Source organism: Enoplosus armatus, chromosome 4, assembly GCF_043641665.1.
Source record: "Enoplosus armatus isolate fEnoArm2 chromosome 4, fEnoArm2.hap1, whole genome shotgun sequence".
In the NCBI taxonomy this organism is placed as follows: Eukaryota; Metazoa; Chordata; class Actinopteri; order Centrarchiformes; family Enoplosidae; genus Enoplosus; species Enoplosus armatus.
Genome location: NC_092183.1, coordinates 13,574,218 through 13,592,237, shown reverse-complemented (window position 1 = coordinate 13,592,237; position 18,020 = coordinate 13,574,218). Strand labels below are relative to the sequence as shown.

Sequence of the window (18,020 nt, the reverse complement as noted above, 5' to 3'; positions counted from 1 at the left end):
AAAAATGCACTCATAACTTGTTCAAATCCCCTCCGGTATTGTCAGTTCCCATAAAAATCAGTCTCTATTGAATGTCAAAGAAATGACGCCAGCATGACTCGAGACTTTGTACCCGGGAGTTATCAGCTGTGAGAAAAATTATTTAGACTATGCAGTCCAAGATAACATAAAACAATAACTTGTTGTGAATTCGGTTTAATACCTTCAGTATCTTTCTGCAAGCTCATTTAACAAATTGCATTCCCATATTACATGCCAAGCAGTAGAATAAATTGACTTTTCTAATATACTAACAAAGCAATCACAGGAAACTGGCTAATGCAACCATATGAACAATTCACCTTCAACTGTGAGAAATGAGCCCCAGAGAGATTACGGGGTACGAGCTTGTCTATTTTATAGATAGGATTGGAATAAAATAAGTAACGAATTGAGGAATCTATTATAAAACAGGAAAATTGTTCTTCACGGTTTAACAGCTGCTCTATTTCTGTCACTATCCACTGCATCTTATCAGCTAGCCTTTAAGGGTGGGTGTGACAGTGATTGTGTATGGTGGGTGGGATACAAGACACTGGAGATCAGCATGCAATAAACTTCCAAAATCTTCCACAGTCAACATGTTTTTACAAAATCAATGGAGATGGAGCAACATGATTAAGAAAATGTCAAATTTCCACACAAGTGAATTTATGATTATATCATAAGTAACATGTACAGTACGTTACCATGCTGAATGCTAACTTATTTACCACATAGTTGACTCTCCTCAAAAAGCCTAATGTAGCTCATTTTACCTGATGTTTCTCTGCTCTTCCTGTCTCATCTGATAAGCAGCTCAAATAGTACAGACATTGAACCAAAAGATGTGGTGAGCAGCTGCATACATCATTCAAACTGACAGGAAGCATGTTTTGTGTCGTTTCCTCGACTAAAATGTTATTACTCAATGGCTGCATATTCGTTTGTCATGTGTTTTTAATAGCTGACATGATTATTGACTTATGTTGTAAGACAATCATAAGCAAACTGAGGGTTGTAGAAGGAGAACAGAAGACCTGTCACATGTAAGAATAAAAAAAAAAAACACTACCCACAAAGATTCCATGCAGTGCTATGAATACTCAAACAAGGCTGGGACACATGCTCACAAGCTACAGGCTCCTGTCAGGAATTTTCCACTCCACAGTCAGTCCGACATACAGCTCACACGGTATATTTACATATTCTCACAGCGTTTTCCTCCTGACCACCAGGACGTTGTCAGGCAATCCTGTAACTGTATAACATTAGCGGAGTGGTGAGTAATTTCAGTCTGAGGGAAAGAGACCAGAGTGACACGAATGAGCAAACATTAGCATATTATCTGAATGCAGTTAGAAATTATTATCCTCATTTATCAAAAAGATCAATGCAGTGTCTCCACTTTCCTTTTTGCGTTGGCTTAAAAACAGCATAAGAACTGCTTTAATTCAACAAATACAACAGGTGAACATGAATAAAAACACTTCTAAAAATCACAACTGTACAGACAATGGACTGATTCACAGATTCACCTCCACTCTTTCTCCTTCTGATACTGCGTTTGTCAGGTGTGTTAAAGTCAAGAGAGACACCTGAGAGTTAAAGGGCTATCGGGTCTCAGCCTCTCAACTACTGTCTTCCTGTAAAATTCCTTGTCACTACATTATGTCTCCACAGTTAAAAAATGATCTGCAACAAAACAATAAAATTACTGATTAAAACCAGACAAACATGTAAAACTCCAGGTATGGTTGTCCTAAAAAAACAACCACTAAACTCAGACAACTGCAAATCTTGACTGTGTCAAACTTCAAAATGAACATAGCTGCGAATAAATTTGCAATCCTGAAGCTACAATTAAATTTTTCCAGGAAATAACTCATATAATATTTATACTGAATTAATATTTGAAATCTGTTAAAACTACTTGGTTACTAAAAAAGTCTTAGTGGAATGAGATTCTAGTGAGCAACTTTCTGAGGGAGGGATATCACAGATACAAACTATATTCAACGTCAACATAGTTTCAATCAATTTAACAATAATATAGGCAACATATTGCTGTATGTGCACTTACTTAAAAAACAAAATCACATTAAAAAGAAGCTTCTTAACCTAAAACATTAGAAAGGCCTAGTCAAATTAAAATGAGACAGAGTACTACCAATAAGGTTAGAGTGATTAGACTTAGGACTAATGTAAGATCAGCGAGTGCTTGTGAGCTCTCGAAGGATTTTATGCCCTATATGCCCCCTTCTGCGTGTCTGCAATGCTGCAGAACTTGCTTGAGGGTATCAACCACATTTCATACTGTTCTTAGGGCAATAACTTATAACAAGGGAAATAACTTTAATAATTAAACACAGAAAGTGTACATCACAGAAAGAAGTCTGTGTAGTTCTTTGCTTTGTGAATTCATACTGATTGTACTGTTTTAAACTGATCAGTAAACTCACAGTACAAAATAACATAGTAACATTATAAGTCTTCCATCTTATAATCAGAAAGAGAGACCAGATTTTACTAAACAACATACAAAGTATAAGGCATTTTATTGGCTACATGTGATTTTAACATTTTGAGTCTTTGCACCCTCATGAACTCACACATTTTCACTGAGCACACAGCAAATTAGGCTGGACATTGAGACTGAGCCCAAATCAGACCTATCCCTACTTGAAAAAATTGCAATATCAAACACTGCTTATACTCTGAAAGGGACCATGTCATATAATTACTTATTTTACAAGTACTTCTTTACTTTTACTCTGTTACAATTTTGAATGTAGGAATAAACTGCCTTCAATGACAAAAAAACAAACACACAAGAGACACACTTCTCTGAAGCTTGAAAGTCACTATAGAGATTTTCAAATTTGCATAGTCAACACAGCCCTGCCCGCGTACTACCATGTTTGTGTGTCTGCTGGGGGGAGGGAAGAAAGTCCACCATTAGAAAACCAGTTAGGCAAATACCTTGAGGAGCTGCCGTGTTTACAACAGAGAAACCTCCACAGTATCTTACAAGGTCATAACTGGTATGACTGGTAAAGAAGGCAGTGCGCAGTCACGTGAGGAAGATCTGAATTCTGGGTGATCTGTGATGCTGATTCAACAAACAAAGGCCTTCACTTCAAGCAGTCTGCCCTTAATCATCAGTGCCGCCCTTCAGTGACTGAAGAACAGGCAGCAACATCAGCAAAGTGTGTTCATGGAGGTTCCTTGTGGCACAAATGAATGGTGTGAGAAAATATCCTGCTCGTCACCGACAGCTTTAGTGTGGTAATTGTTACAATCAGCAACAAAAGCAGCTATGCGTGTTTCAGATAAGAAATTAAGAACATAAGTAATGTGTCTGTCTACAAGTCAAAACTAAAAGTGACTCAGAAGAGAACAAGCTGTGTTGTACAAAAGCACAGATTGCTTATAATTGCAGAAAGAATGCACAAAATCAAATTTTTACAAAATGCACTTGCAGTGAACTTCACCACTCCAAATTCTGTTTTCACGTTACTTCACAAATGTCAAAGCCAGTGAAATCTTTGAGATCACAGAGAGCAGCTGATGCTGAGTATGTTACACAACCTCACAAACGTTACAGCTTCAAGTTTCAACATGTCAAAGAGAGATTGCACCCTGTGTGCATATTAGTACAATATTCTTCAGTCCTAGAAACAACACAATACCCTATCTCTGCATGTGTCTCCTGTATTTCTTTCTCTGTCAACATAATCCCAGTGCAGGCTGGATCTGGTTCTTAGAAGGCTGAGCACAGCACAGATGAATCTCAAAGCTAGTCCCAGGTTGCAATCCTAATTCAAAGACGATGTTGGACACAAAGCAGCGGGTCACAGTGGTGTGGCCGTGCTGCAGCTCCTGCCCTTATAGCAGAGCCATCATCTGGACAACAGACGCCACAGCCTCCTAGTCAGCACCGCCTCAATGACTCACCTAGGCCCTGCTGAGTCAAGTGGAGTGACGCTGAAACTCATAAAGTCATATTGAAATAGAAAAGGCTCTAGGGGATACAAAAACAAGCATGTGGCATGCAGGTTTTTAGTTAAGTTGAAAACAAGCTGACTGCAACTAAGTTAAATTTGGCCTCTCCTTCATGTCCAAGTGAGCCTTCTGACTGAGGTGAAAACCATGGTTAGTCAAACATGCTGTAATTTGCAGCAGGGTCTTTAATAAATTCTCACACCTTGTAGTATCACTGGAAAGTGCACTAAAGGGGCAAAATCATGAAGCCTGAAGAATCCACCAGTGATTCCAGTAATTTCCATTTTAATGTGTTATTAGCTGCAGTGTATAATAACATCCGAACAGCTTACAGTTAGGATAGGGAGAGGCGCATTTCATCAGCTTTAACAAGCATGCCTGTGTGACAGCAACGGGGTCATGGCATGAGAGCAGAAAAATATGCTGCACTTCTTCCGGCCAAAGACAAAGTTAGTCTAATCAAATTTAATGACCGCACATGGTGTTTAAAACGTTGTGTAAAATAAGATTTACTAAACGTGACGTTGCATCTCAGGAAGGGGATGATCAAATTTGAACTGGAGTAAACCCACCGTCAGTTAGTTACCTAGCAACATGGCAGCACGGTAATGACAAATTGATGGCTTGCAATGCTCATCACATACCTGAACCTGATGCACACCAGTGATGCACCTCTGGCTTCACCACACTCCAGCACTCAGCAAATTTCAAAGTTCATCGGCCTTTCTCCGCTTTTTGGGGTCACTACTTCCACCAGGAACACGGTTTTCTCTCAGCACGATGCAGCCGCCGACTTGATGTGGTCTGGAAACGATGCCATAATTGAGATGAACGCATCGAAAGTCAGCAACTGATTTCCTTAGCGCCGCCGTTTGTTTGGTCCTTCAGCAGAGGAAGGGGTGCGGGTACGACGTGTAAAGATGGTACGTAGAGAAACATCATCAGCTCGGGAGTGTGTTACATGATATCAACCGCCGTTTCTGCCCGTGTTTACAAAATCTGGCCACATCATTGCGCCGGAGAACCACACGCTGGATTTCCTCAATCGACAGAAAAAGGCCAAAGTAGCTATGGTAACGTGAAAATGTCCTTGAATATCCAAGCTACCCTCGCAGGAGTTGGCGGTTGGGCTCGTCCTGCCGAGGAAAATGAAACGGCTGTGAGCTCAGCCCTGCAGCTGTCGTCTCCGTCCAGTGAACCGGGAAGAGAGAAGAGCAAACAGATGAAAAGCACTCGCCATCGTAAGTTGTCACTCCTCAAGTCTGAACCGCTGCAAGACTTCACAGTCCTTTCAGGCACGACACAAAATACTGTCAAGGAAACCCGAATACAGCGGGGTTTCCGGTACAATTTTCGAAATAAAAGTCTGGCTTACTGCGCGCTAGGGGTGTTGAAGTTGCAAACGTTGAACTGCGTCATCCGTCCAAAACCTCTATTCCACTGTGTCCACACATTTGCAGTTTGTTTCCTTAAACGACAATTTCACACAGTATATTAAAATCTATCGGGTCCAAGATGCCACCAAACAGAACACACATTGCACCCATCCTACAGTTGATCTCATTCAAAGCTACACTGGGAATACACTGTATGTAGGCTGGTATTAGTCAAATGACACAAATAAATCTTGCATAAATGTGCTACACAACGGCACAAGCGCCATTTAGTATTTGATAGTGGAGGATTGGTTGCTTAACTTCCGGTGTTTGTCTTTCCCTCTGCTAGCTTGACGAAGCTCAGACTCGCACAGCCATTCATCTGAGCAGTTTCGATAGTAAGGCGCCCCCAGCCGGCCACAGAGTATATGATCTAAACTGGTATCGAGTGGTTACGTATTTCCGCATGCAAAAGCATTATTATAGGATGTAAAGTTACAAAGGTACATTTATAGCAGTCTGTCAGTCCAACTGGGGTGTAATATGCATTGAAAGACAAACTTTAACTTAAAGCTCACTCACATTCATATTTCTAAATATGTTTAGGAACATCTGCTTTGATACTGTACATGTATTGTCGTCATCTAGATTAATTAGTAAAACTATATATTTTTCCACATTGGTGCATGGTAGGGACGCCATGAAGGTCACTTATTGGATGTCCACATCTACTGTTACTGTAACTCCTGCATATGCATAAAATATGAAAAAAAATCTTGTGGCATTTTCACAACCAATTCTGAAGCATATCTAAGAACTTAACAAAAGCACTGCAAGAAAACCAGCTTAGTAAATTCTTATTTAAGTTGTGCACAGAACATCACAGTCTTTATACATTTAGCAATATAGCTTATTACTACATTAATGACATATAATATTTCATAATTTTACTAAACATCTATTATCAAGCAGAGCAATAGCTACCTGCACTTTTTTTTTATCCAAAAAAAGGAGAAACTCTGCTGCCGCAGCACCTCAGGTTCAGCTAAGTGAGCCTGCTGACTAGTTTCACTTCCTTTGCAATGTAAGGAAATCATTTTCCCTGACTGCCTTGACTTACAGCTTCATACAACAGTGGGCCTAACATCCTAATATATAAAAGTGATTTCTTACAAATACAGCAGGTTGCACATTGTTGGAAAGGTGAGTCTTTTGCAAGATCCAAATAAGAATGACATAGTCAAGGTTATATTGTTCCAAAATGAGGGTCTGTTTTAGTGTGAGCACTAAAGATAAAGTTCAAGTAATTCGAAACACACGTCCCCCATCTGCAATATGAGAGAGATGTCATCACAGGTCATCAGAGAGATTGTCTTTTCCCTGTGACCTACATAGTTTCCTGATTTACTTACTAAATATAGTCATTGTCAAGGGAGAGAGCAGGAGGCATTACATCACAGTCCATTTTTTCTCTCCATATGAAAAATTGTTTGAAACTATTTTGTAATAATTGTATTTCTAGCATTAAATGGACATCATTATTATAGTAATTTGACCTTATTTAGGAATCCTTCGTAAACTACAACAGACAGTTCTCCTTCCACAAGTATTTGGCATTGCTTGCAGTGATGGACACCTGCAAATAACAGAAATAATAAAGCTAAAATTTAGGCTATTGTATTAGATTCAGCAGAAATGCCTTGTGCCGTGTAAAACAAAGCAATGTGGGGTGTGTTACATAATGTGTGTGGTGAATGACAAATAATAAAATAAAATAGCTAAGCTACTGCACTGTCAGGTGAAGTGGTAATTATTAAGCCATTATTTCATTCTATCATCCTCTTGCTGATGCTCATTAGTGTGGAATGGAGGGTTCATATTATTACTCCATCCAAAATGTCTCTTTTAATTATGAAACACTTCTCCCAGTGGACTTGAAAATTGGCTGCACAGTTTTCTCCTTCAGGGATAATGGAGGCTGCAGCCAGCTTGGGTTCACAATGGTTACAATTGATTCCATAAATTATATATGGTTCCAACAGTGACCAGTTTGCATTGCAGATAAAGTATCAAAACATCCCAAGAACCTTCTCAAACCACCACTGTGGCTGGAAGATCCATTAAATTATGTTTCATTCCATTCACTATAGTCAATAGGCCTTTTTCACAGAAGACAATTTGATATGTCACTACAGTCGACTATAGGCTTTGAATACTGCTTTTTTTATATGCACAGACAAGTAATATACAGGGCCGTACTGTGACACGCCTTGAGACTGGGACACATTTGAGCTAGTGTTAAAATTACAAGCAGTAGCATATCATTTTCCTCATACAAGTTTCTATCATCTTTATCATCACCTACTTAGGTTTACATGTGAACAAATAACTTGATGATGAATATTCAAGTAAGATACGGTACAAAAAGGGAGAGGGCATTTGGTTTTCCTCACACCTGATGGCAGTTTGTTAATTATCCTTCAAAGAAATCAGGCACCGCACTTCCAAAAAGTTGAACAGGGGTACCTCGCCATTGTAGACATGGCCCCGCAAAATTTGATTGTCACGCCTTTCGAAATATGTACTACAAAGAGCCAAACGTTGAAAGTCGACTACCAACATTATAAACCATGTTTGCAATTTCCTACCTGCGAGAGTTTTGATCAGCGAACCGACACACGATGGCGGCAGAGGGTCAACACGGACCTGCTATTCTGGCCACGAAGAAGAACACAACGACTAATGATTGGGTGATTGTTGACGGAAGCGTAGAAGAAGACAAGACCGATCATAAACATGAACGTGTTCCCATGACCGTGAAGCAGACATGGAATTAAAATACAATATGCCTAATACTTACATGGATATAAGTTTTTGGTGAAGGAACTGATATTTCTCTGTTTGGTGACATACAACGGGATGTAATGCTGTCAGTCACTTTGTATGTTCATTCACGGCGCCACCGAAAACCAGCTGTGTATTTTTGAGATGTCGTTCATCCGCTGTATGTGCAGTGTGTCCAGTCTGGTCATATGGAGAGGTTCTACCAGTATCTATCCACTGCTGAGACCGCTCCCGCCTGGATTTACATGTGTGTTGGCAGCCGGTAAAAAGGACATGATAGATCTTCCTGTCCTGAATGAGGACGAACTTGAAGAGCAGTTTGTGAGAGGATCTGGACCCGGAGGACAGGCCACCAACAAAACCAGCAACTGTGTGGTGCTCAAGCACATCCCCAGTGGGATTGTTGTGAAGGTTAATCTTGCTTTTAAATTCATCTGTGTGTCACTGTCAGATATTTGGTGAATGAGTGATACAAATAAGAGTTATGTTGTTGAGTTTCAAAGTTAATACTTTGTCAAACCTCAGCTGACAAATCAGTCTCACGTCAAAGTCCATGTAGTGGCTGTTGTGATGCTTTTGATCGTATTACATTATCTTCCATGGAAATGAAGATGTTAAAATCTAAGGATTTGTTGTCCATGTTGTCTTAAAAGTTGAGTTTCACAATTCACTGAAGTCTTTTTAGTGCCCATGTTAATTTAATATCTTGTTCCGCTTTCCCTGCAGTGCCATCAAACCAGATCTGTGGATATCAATCGAAAGCGTGCTCGGGACATTATGAGAGAGAAACTTGATGTTGTATATAAAGGAGAGCTCAGTGAAGTTCTTGTAAAGAAGAAAGAATCTGAGCTGAGGAAACAAGAGAAGAGGAGGAAGGCAAATGATAATCTGGAGAGAAAAAGACTGTTTAAAGAAGCCCTGGCTGCAGACCCCAAACCTGGAAATGACGCTGTTTAAATGTTTGTACATGTTTTGTGTACAGAATGAAGACATGTATACTTAAATGGTTCTGGTTCTTGTACCTGCAAAGACTGACTACCAAAACCTGGAAAAGGTTCTGTCATCAGTATCAAATCAAATTAGCACTTTACTTGTATAGCATCTTTCATGCAAAGTTGCAATACATAGTACATCATATAATACAAGACAGAGAGCGAGATTTTGAAAAAAATAAAGATATAAAATCTAGTCAAAAATGTTGGTGATATGTAGTGCATCTTCAATGCTTAAAGGGGTGTCCAAAAAAAGCATTAATGTGAGTATATGCTTTAGTTAAAAGCTGCCTTATGAAACCTTTACCAATAGGTGTAATTTGACTTGGATATATATTTTTTCTTCATTTTAGCATTTGATGACATAATTTCCACTCAATCTTTTCCTGTAAGTGTTGTTAAATTGTATTCTCGGTTTCAATGCTGACTGTGTCATATGACACTAGAGCATTACCTGCTGGCTCGTTTGATATTGAAAACACACAAAACAAGTTAACTGCTACATCACTGATGTTTTTAACAGGATAATTTCATAGCACAAGTTTTACCCAAATTTATCACTAGATGTCAGAAAAAGCTCTCTAACCTAAACCTCATAGAAGACTCGTCTTGCTGCCCTCCAATCTACTGTCAGTTCACTGTCAAATGTAAACATGTGTGTCATTGTCACCAATGACATTTCTTAATGAGCAGCACATACACAGAAGTGGGCATATCCACAGGCTAAAACTATGATGCATTGCTGTAAAATAAATAAGATATTTATTTCTCTTTAATCATTATCTGTGTTTAGATGATGTTATAGGGCATTTAAAATTCTACTGATGGAATCATGCTTTTAAATGTTCTCTCTGCTCAGTATTTTATGTACCAAAAATAACTTATTTTCTATGACGAACAGTATAATTGAATAATAATAATTATCATAGCCTTTATTTAATTAAGGTAATCCCATTGAGATCAAGATCTCTGCAATGTCTGCAAGATAGACATGAGTAGCCTACGCCAGAGTTTTTGGTGAGGCACGTCTGCTGCGGCCAACCAGAGAACTACTTCTTTGCTCGTGCCCCTCCCACACGGACGAAACAGCCAATGAGAGGCGCAGTACGGTTTTTAAATCCACCACGCTCTCACCGCCCTACTTCGCAGAGAGTGTAGTGGTCTGATGTTTGTCGTTGCAGAAGCTGTGAAATAAGCACAGCGGGGAGCCCGTGAACAGACTCCTCTTCGGACTTTATTTCTGGGAACTGACATGGCAAAAGGTAAACATGCAAATATGTTGCCGTTTCAGTAATTGTCGCATGTCACACAAGCTACAATAGTGTATGTGTGGCTAACGCTAGCTAGCGTAAATAACGTTAGAGGACCAACTTCGTTTAAATAAACGTAGCTGATATTTACAAATAAAACTTGCCGGAAATTGTTGGTTTTTGTATAGCGTAAGGTGAACTAGACAGCAGTGCCTACATTTATTTATTTATTTATTTATTTATTTATTCATTTATATGTTTATAAAGGGAAGAAAAATGCGCTGAGAACCGACAAAAAGCCTGAGGACACTGTTGAACATAAAGTCACCTCACTGAAAGAGACAAAGGAAAACAAACCAGCAACTACCAAGGTATGTTTAATTATTTGGTTTTACGCTTTTGTGTTCACCAAATAAAGTAACTTGGGACACCAAGTAGCTCTTTCTCACATTTTCTGTTAACCCACCACCAGAAACGTAACTGTCACAGGGGGTCCTGCCTCAGCTTGGCGTCATAGCAACGGATATAACCTTCCTACAGTGACCTAAACCACACTGCAGGAAGCTTCGTATTGTTTGTAATGGGCTTCTTTACCCAGACTTTCAGGCAAAACCTACGCCAAGCTATGCACTTCCGCTCATAACCTTCACCAATATACCCATATACCCCATAGCTATTGGTTTAGGGTATACAGTAGAGCTGAAACTTGAGATGTAAACGTATGTTTCATTGTCACTAGAGACATTTTTAATGAGCAGTCTGTAAGGCTGATTTACAGTGAGCCTTTGGCATTATGGTATATGCCCACATAGAAACCACATTAAGTTTGATTTTTTTTTAAATGTTTGTACATTTGGCATTGGTTGGGTACCTGAACACCCCGTTTTTATTAATATACTATCCAACAATTCTAACATATCCTCTACCAATCAAAGATGGTACTGTTACCATGGAGATGTTTACCAGTGTTGGAGTTGGCAGGCTGAGTGGTGAAGTCTCCATCGGCTAGCAATCTGTTTACTGTGTTTTCTGCTGGATCCAGTGAGCTTTTTAAGGAAACCAACTGTTAAAAGTGATCCAAAGAGCATCGCTGAACATGAGCAACTTGCCTCTACATTTGAAGCATCTTGAATTCACATGCATGTTGTGAGTGGGTGGTTAGGGCAGGAATAAAGACATTCAGTACAGTCTGCACCAGCTATATGAGTCTAACCACAGCCTCATACAATATAACATCTCATTCATTGCATCCCATCAGATTTGCATACCGATGCAACCCTAGTTGGCTCAATGTGTATATAGCTCCTCTAGGTTTACTCTGGTGCACGACACAGGGCTTTTCATTTTTTCCCCAAGGTAAATAATAATTATTTTTGCAGGATTGTGAAGGTACAGTGGCATCAATTTACCAGAGTTTACGGAGTCCAAAGAAACCTAGATCCCCTCTGAGCGACAGTTCAAGCATGCTGATCCAGGAAGGAAATGAACCTGATGCAACGAATCCTGACATGTCAAAGCTGAAAAAAGGTGAGTACCTAATTAACTTTTAAAACCATTCGAATCGACGATCTGACATGCCGTTGTTTAGTCATTTCTAATGCATGTGATGTCTTGGCTATTTTGCTGTTTGCCCCTGTGTTACCATATGGTCAGCAGATCCACGTGTACCACAGAAAAATTCCTGTGCATGTGAATGGTAGCAGTATTCACTGACCCACTATCTTATGACACAACTTAACAGTTTGAGAGAACTTCACTCTCTTGATTAAGGCCAAATGTTTTGGGCAGCTGTCAGTTTCAGTGTTTGTTTCTCCCTCATTTTAGACATACCTAATGAAATAAAATCAGAGAATTGTGAGTCCAAAGAGCAGAAGCCTGAAATGGCTTGTCACAGTCATGTGATGAGAGAACAAGCCACTGACCAGCTTGAGCAAAAAGAGTCCACAACGCACACAAATGCCAGGCCTGCAGCAGACAAAGTTTCAGCGTCCAAAACTCGGATTAGAACTGGTCGCAAACTCGGAGCAAAAAAGTGAGTGCAGAAACCAAAAATGTTGGTGTCTTTTTGCACAAGCATAATCTCACATTACTTTGATAATGTCTGTCTTTTCAGGACGGAGAATAAAGCTCCCCAAAACAGAAAGGTCACAGACTACTTTCCCATTAGACGGAGTAACAGAAAAACTAAGGCAGAGTTAAAGGTCTGTATGAAAAATGGTTCCTGTGGGTTGTATTATCAACAGCTAATCGGAGAAAGCAGTTTCCACCAAGTTAATACATTGTCATTTTGTACCTGCAGCTAAATTATTTACGATACAAATATTTTTTGGCCTCATTTTTTTCTAACTTTTTATTTATTTATTTTTTGTGTGAAAAAGTTTCTATAAGGGTTAATGCAACTCTTACTGTAACAGGAAGTTTGACTTTGACCCAAATTACTCAAATTGTCAACAGAGTGAAGAACACAGACACATCGATGACCTGATAAAGAATGGCATTGAAGAAGGAATGCAGGTAACATTTAATGGTTTAAACGTATTGTGCCACTTTCAGTCCAAATGTGTTTGGCACAGTTCAAAGTACAGCAGTTAACAACTACCCTTCAATATGGTTTTAGTAACAGCAGAATCTATCAGTGGTCTTCAATGGCAGATTTCTATATTTTGGCGCTTAAGATATTTTATAGTGTGTGCATTTGTAGTATTTTCTGTAGAGCAATAATAAGCATGTAAGAGTTTTTGTGACAAATATATTTCTATTTTGTCCTCAACACATTCTTTGTAATTTAACCAGTCTGTGATTAGTACTGAGCACTTGCTAGTTTTGACTGAACATCACTAACCACAATGTTATAGATATTTTTGAAAGTAGAACAGTGGTAAAGCAACCCCTTGCTAAACTTCACACACTGTTGCTTTTGAATGTTGACAGGTCAAAGACATAGAAGGAAAAGGAAGAGGGATATTTGCTGTCAAGGGCTTCGAGAAGGGAGAGTTTGTCGTGGAGTACCATGGAGACCTACTGGAACTAGCTGAGGCTAAAATAAGAGAGGCCAAGTACGCTCAGGATCCCCAAACAGGCTGTTACATGTACTACTTCCAGTATCAATCGAAAACGTACTGGTAAGTCCAAAAGTCACCACTTTGAAATAGGATTGACACGCGGTTCACACTTTCTTGTCTTTGTTTAATTTGTACATTTTCTGTACAGAATAATTAATTGTAACTGCACACCTGTTTCATTAAGATTACAGTAGGCTTGAAAATGGAAAACATTCTTATTTTCTTGACTCTGACTTCTAGTGTGGATACCTGACTTGTGTTTTAGAGTTTAATCTTTATATGTTTACACATTACAGTGTGGACGCTACAATGGAAACAAGCCGTCTTGGAAGACTGATCAACCACAGTAAAACTGGAAACTGCCAGACTAGACTTCACGCCATCGATGGAACCCCTCATCTGATCTTGGTGGCTTCCAGAGACATCAAAGCAGAGGAAGAGCTGCTGTACGACTACGGTGATCGGAGTAAAGCATCGGTTTTGGCTCACCCTTGGCTCAAATACTGAATCCTCGACCACAGAAGTTCATATTTCAGATGAATTGGTGCTCTCTGCTGTTCTCAAATGACCAGACCTCAACAGGTTTTTTTTTATTATTATTAAGTATAAAACATTTTTGTTTTAAATGGAGGTCAAAGCTTCAACTCATGAAGATTATTTTTGCAACAGTAGTTTTTATCATGCTTTTAACATTTTTTTTTAATGTAATTGTAGAAGATTGATGCAAACTTGAAGGGTATTTCTCCTGGATAAGTAGTGGTTCACATTGTCCATGGGGTTTCTTTTGTAATGAATATAATTGACGATTCAATTTCACTATTGTAAATTATTACCTGTGCTGTAAATTGAGGAATAAAACACTGTTGAGTTTTCATTCCAGCTGTGGCATGGTTAATGCTGAAGATCTGAGAAACATAAATATGAAATATGGTGCACTAAGATGCACCCTCCTCCACTGATGTTTGATACTTGACAGTGTGGGGTATGACATGCAACAAAGGTCCCCAACTGGTGTTGAGGGTATGTGGGGCACTGCAATGTCACATTTACATCCATCCTGCAGTGCACTTGAAGATAATACTACTTTGTGCCAAATTAAAAATAATTATTGCAAAGGAGTTGACTGAGAAGACTGAAGAAACAGGTGAGGATAAATATTTAAGTCAGAATGTTATGACTGTTTAGAGATTGCATTTTGTATGCCAGAGCTATAACAAAAAAAGTACAGTATGTTGTAGAAGGACAGCAGTAATGCTGACTGTACACACGAGATGTGCAACTAAGTTTTGAGTGGACTGTATTGTTAATTCCATTCCAATAAGTCCATTTTATTTGGTTCTATTTTACAATGAGAAATTTGCAGCTTCAAATGACAATATGGCTCATAGTATGAGATCTGAAGCATATTAAGACTAAATTGAATCTAATTAAATTCCTCTCTACTGTGCTCTTTTCATCCAATCAAAGAATATCTCCAATATAGAAGTCATACAATAAGATTCCTCATTAGGACTTGAATAAGCTGTAGTTTGAGGCCAGTGTACACTAGTGTAAATCTGGCACGAGATCAGAACCTCTAACAATGTGAAATAACAAGCTTTTTAAATATTCAACCCCATAAAAAAACAAATACTACTCAAAATGTAATAACCTTTTATTATTGTTTTAAATTTGAGGGAGTGAGGCCCATGGTCCTTTATTTGATAGCTGACAGTTGAGAGTGACAGAAAATGTGTTTTAGATTACTGGTCCCACATGAAGCCCCTTGACTTCATTTTGATTTATGAAACTATAAATAACCACCTTTTGAGTGAATGCATACCACATAATCTCCAGCACTAGTTAGATAATACTTTCCAGTTTCATTTGATATCTTCATCAAACACCAAACAACTCTATATTACTAGAAACCATCTCAGGTTAAAATTATAAATACAAAATACAGTGCCTGTTAGATTGACAAATACACATTGTAAAAAATAGACGATATAAAAGTGGTTAACTGATGGGGGAAAAAAGTGCAGACAAATCCTGTTTGTCTTCTACATGGTCAGTTCCTATGAGAGCTTTTCCTTATTTTCGCCTGAATGAAAACCTATAAACAGAAAAAGGTCCAGAGTTAGTTTAAGGAGTTACTTCCCAGCATGGTGGGGTGAACATGGAACATTCAAATAAGACTGCCCAGTGCGAGACAACAACATTGAGTCATGGCAGACTGTAATTAATGATGGCAGCAGTAGTTTGGCAGACACACTGCCAATTTCCAACTTCTCTCTTTCTCTCGTTCAGTGCTCTCAGACAAACATGCTTAGCATCGGCATGAATTCATTTGGTCACAAGTATATCATTAGGAGACAGGAGACGGGGCTGTGAGAAACATCTGCTTGCTTACTTCAACATCATGTGGTTGCTGCTGAAAATGTTCTTGAAACCTTGCCATCTGAGGTGTTCAATGGCAAATGGCATATAGCTAGAAATCAATGTTTTAATTACTTTGCGCTCCTTCTTTCAGATTACTTCTTTGTTGTCTGCACATTCACACTCGTGTATTCAGTGAAGCAATCCAGCCTGTTACTCACAGTTTGCCTATGGTTGTCTTCTCCTCTTTTGCATCTTTTATTGTGGCTGGACTGTCCTCTGTAGCTGCTGGTGTCTCCAGATCCACATCCACCATGGCTGGTTCAGCCTGTGGCAGAATCCCACTGCAGAAGAAAGTAGAAATTCATGGCCACTGAGAATATTTTATGCCAAGGTGTTGTGCATCAAAAAAAAAAAGCTGTAAAACAAAATCCACACAATGAAGCTATAAATGAGATGTACATGAGCGAAGAAAGGAGGCTAATTTCATCTTTATAACATCAACGCAGGTCATTTCTACTGCTGATATTTTCAACATTTGCTTCATTGCAGTTGCAGTTTATTCAGAATTACATTTGTCAAATTAGCAACACAATAAAAGTAAAATGCTTTTTTGAAAACCAGTTGAGTACAACAAGTTTATTGTGTCTATATTTATACAAAGACACTGTATGGTTCTGTATGAGTAATGCAGATATGTCTAGGATAATACTGTATATTGGTGTCCATTTAAAAAATATCAGCATACATCACAAGTGTGTGTATTGCCAGTGTGTCTAGCAGTAGGCCTACAGATGGTCTCGATGTACTGTCTCTCTCATTCTTATGGAATTTATTTATGAGTTCAAAACAAGAACAAGGTGTACAATTCAAATAAACATTTTCACATTGGAGTTTCAAATGTATCAGCTACACCTAAATAATCTAATGTAGTACTAGTACTACTACTGTCCTGCATTCAATTCTGCTTTTGATAAGCTTATAATGTTCAGTTTTGTTGACATTGTGTAGGTCACATGATGGAAATGGAACCTTGGTATGAGTCTTATCTTAGAGTGGACTTAAGGCTCAGTTGCTCACGTCTTGTACAGCTGAAGCTCCTCCTGAGCCACCATGAGCTGAGCCTTCAGCTGGTTCCTCTCCTGCAGGACCTCCTTCAGCTCCTGCATGGTGAAGCGCGGTCTATTGGGGTCTGTCAGGTCCACCACCAGCTGGTTTGGTCCCGCCGTTTGCTTTGATGGCAGACAGGAAAAACACATCTGTAAATCTCTGACAAAAACTTAAAATGTGCATGACGGTTAACAGACGGTAACACTCACCGTGCCCTGCCCAGAGGAGCTCTCCTTGATGATCCGGTCCAGTTCACTCTTCAAGTTGTCCCGCTCCATTTTCAGCTCCTCCAGAGACAAATTGTACTTGTTGACCAAAGTCTCGAACATTTCCAAAACACGGACTATTCTGAATTGTAAATCCGAAACTTCTTCGCCCGTGCTGCTTATTTTCAACAAATCTCGTCCGATTACATACGAAATGTCATACACATCTTCAACCGTGAGCTCGAACGCGTCCTTATCGAACGCCAGAGCGGGCGACGACTCTTCACTAAACTCCATGGCGGAACAATAAAAATACCGGAATAAAGTAACCTTTTCTCCACCAGTCACTACTTACAATGCCGTAACAACAGCGCCTTCTTTCTTTTTGTCTTCGGTTCAACACTTTTACCGAAAGAAGGTATCCAACTTCCAGAGCAGCAGCACTTCCCCCATCACTCGTCCGCCAATGACGTGACTCGCTGGACAGTAGAGGAGGGCAAAGTATCCTAGCGACAGGTGAGTGCAAAGATCGTGTACGCCTCAAGATAACTCCCTCAACCCTGCCGGTCCATAGACTGTATGTGGCGCCGGTCGTCGTTTTTTATGTGGACAGCGTGAGTGAGAGCTCTTCGTTTTGAAGTTGTCAGGATCAGGTGAGAAAGCACGTGATTTGAACTCTATTTGTCTCTAAATTTTCTGTTCTATTATTTTCTATTTATCACAGTGAAATGACCGTGGAAAGATTCCTGTCTACACAAAATAATATCTAGATAATACTAAAAACTATCAAAACTAGGAC

General features: G+C 39.3%; 3 protein-coding genes across 3 annotated transcripts; 2 read left to right on the top strand and 1 right to left on the bottom strand.

Annotated features, from left to right (window-relative positions):
- The first annotated feature begins 8,184 nt into the window (after positions 1-8,184).
- Positions 8,185-9,396, top strand: mtrfr (mitochondrial translation release factor in rescue). Its single transcript, XM_070904907.1, has 2 exons — positions 8,185-8,654; positions 8,970-9,396. Exons 1-2 carry the CDS (start codon positions 8,343-8,345, stop codon positions 9,198-9,200), a joined length of 543 nt encoding a protein of 180 aa, XP_070761008.1. The 5' UTR covers positions 8,185-8,342; the 3' UTR covers positions 9,201-9,396.
- A 986-nt stretch (positions 9,397-10,382) lies between these two features.
- On the top strand, positions 10,383-14,392 carry kmt5ab (lysine methyltransferase 5Ab). Its single transcript, XM_070904646.1, has 8 exons — positions 10,383-10,497; positions 10,753-10,856; positions 11,865-12,012; positions 12,310-12,517; positions 12,599-12,686; positions 12,940-12,999; positions 13,417-13,607; positions 13,844-14,392. Exons 1-8 carry the CDS (start codon positions 10,488-10,490, stop codon positions 14,052-14,054), a joined length of 1,020 nt encoding a protein of 339 aa, XP_070760747.1. The 5' UTR covers positions 10,383-10,487; the 3' UTR covers positions 14,055-14,392.
- Positions 14,393-15,204: 812 nt separating this feature from the next.
- On the bottom strand, positions 15,205-17,558 carry rilpl2 (Rab interacting lysosomal protein-like 2). The gene is made up of 4 exons (XM_070904841.1): positions 17,225-17,558; positions 16,986-17,137; positions 16,127-16,249; positions 15,205-15,642 (listed from the first exon to the last, which is right to left on the bottom strand). Exons 1-4 carry the CDS (start codon positions 17,516-17,518, stop codon positions 15,621-15,623), a joined length of 591 nt encoding a protein of 196 aa, XP_070760942.1. The 5' UTR covers positions 17,519-17,558; the 3' UTR covers positions 15,205-15,620.
- Positions 17,559-18,020: the final 462 nt, after the last annotated feature.

What these genes read in the sequence shown, in the direction of transcription:
- mtrfr (XM_070904907.1), top strand. Translation starts at nt 8,343, where the DNA reads ATGTTCATTCACGGCGCCACCGAAAACCAGCTGTGTATTTTTGAGATG. An exon ending in CCAGTGGGATTGTTGTGAAG is followed by an intron (nt 8,655 to 8,969) that starts GTTAATCTTGCT and finishes CTTTCCCTGCAG; the next exon opens with TGCCATCAAACCAGATCTGT.
- kmt5ab (XM_070904646.1), top strand. An exon ending in CATGTCAAAGCTGAAAAAAG is followed by an intron (nt 12,013 to 12,309) that starts GTGAGTACCTAA and finishes CCCTCATTTTAG; the next exon opens with ACATACCTAATGAAATAAAA. An exon ending in GCATTGAAGAAGGAATGCAG is followed by an intron (nt 13,000 to 13,416) that starts GTAACATTTAAT and finishes GAATGTTGACAG; the next exon opens with GTCAAAGACATAGAAGGAAA.
- rilpl2 (XM_070904841.1), bottom strand. Translation starts at nt 17,518, where the DNA reads ATGGAGTTTAGTGAAGAGTCGTCGCCCGCTCTGGCGTTCGATAAGGAC. An exon ending in GCTCCTCTGGGCAGGGCACG is followed by an intron (nt 17,138 to 17,224) that starts GTGAGTGTTACC and finishes CTGCCATCAAAG; the next exon opens with CAAACGGCGGGACCAAACCA. An exon ending in GAGCTTCAGCTGTACAAGAC is followed by an intron (nt 16,250 to 16,985) that starts GTGAGCAACTGA and finishes TTTCTTCTGCAG; the next exon opens with TGGGATTCTGCCACAGGCTG.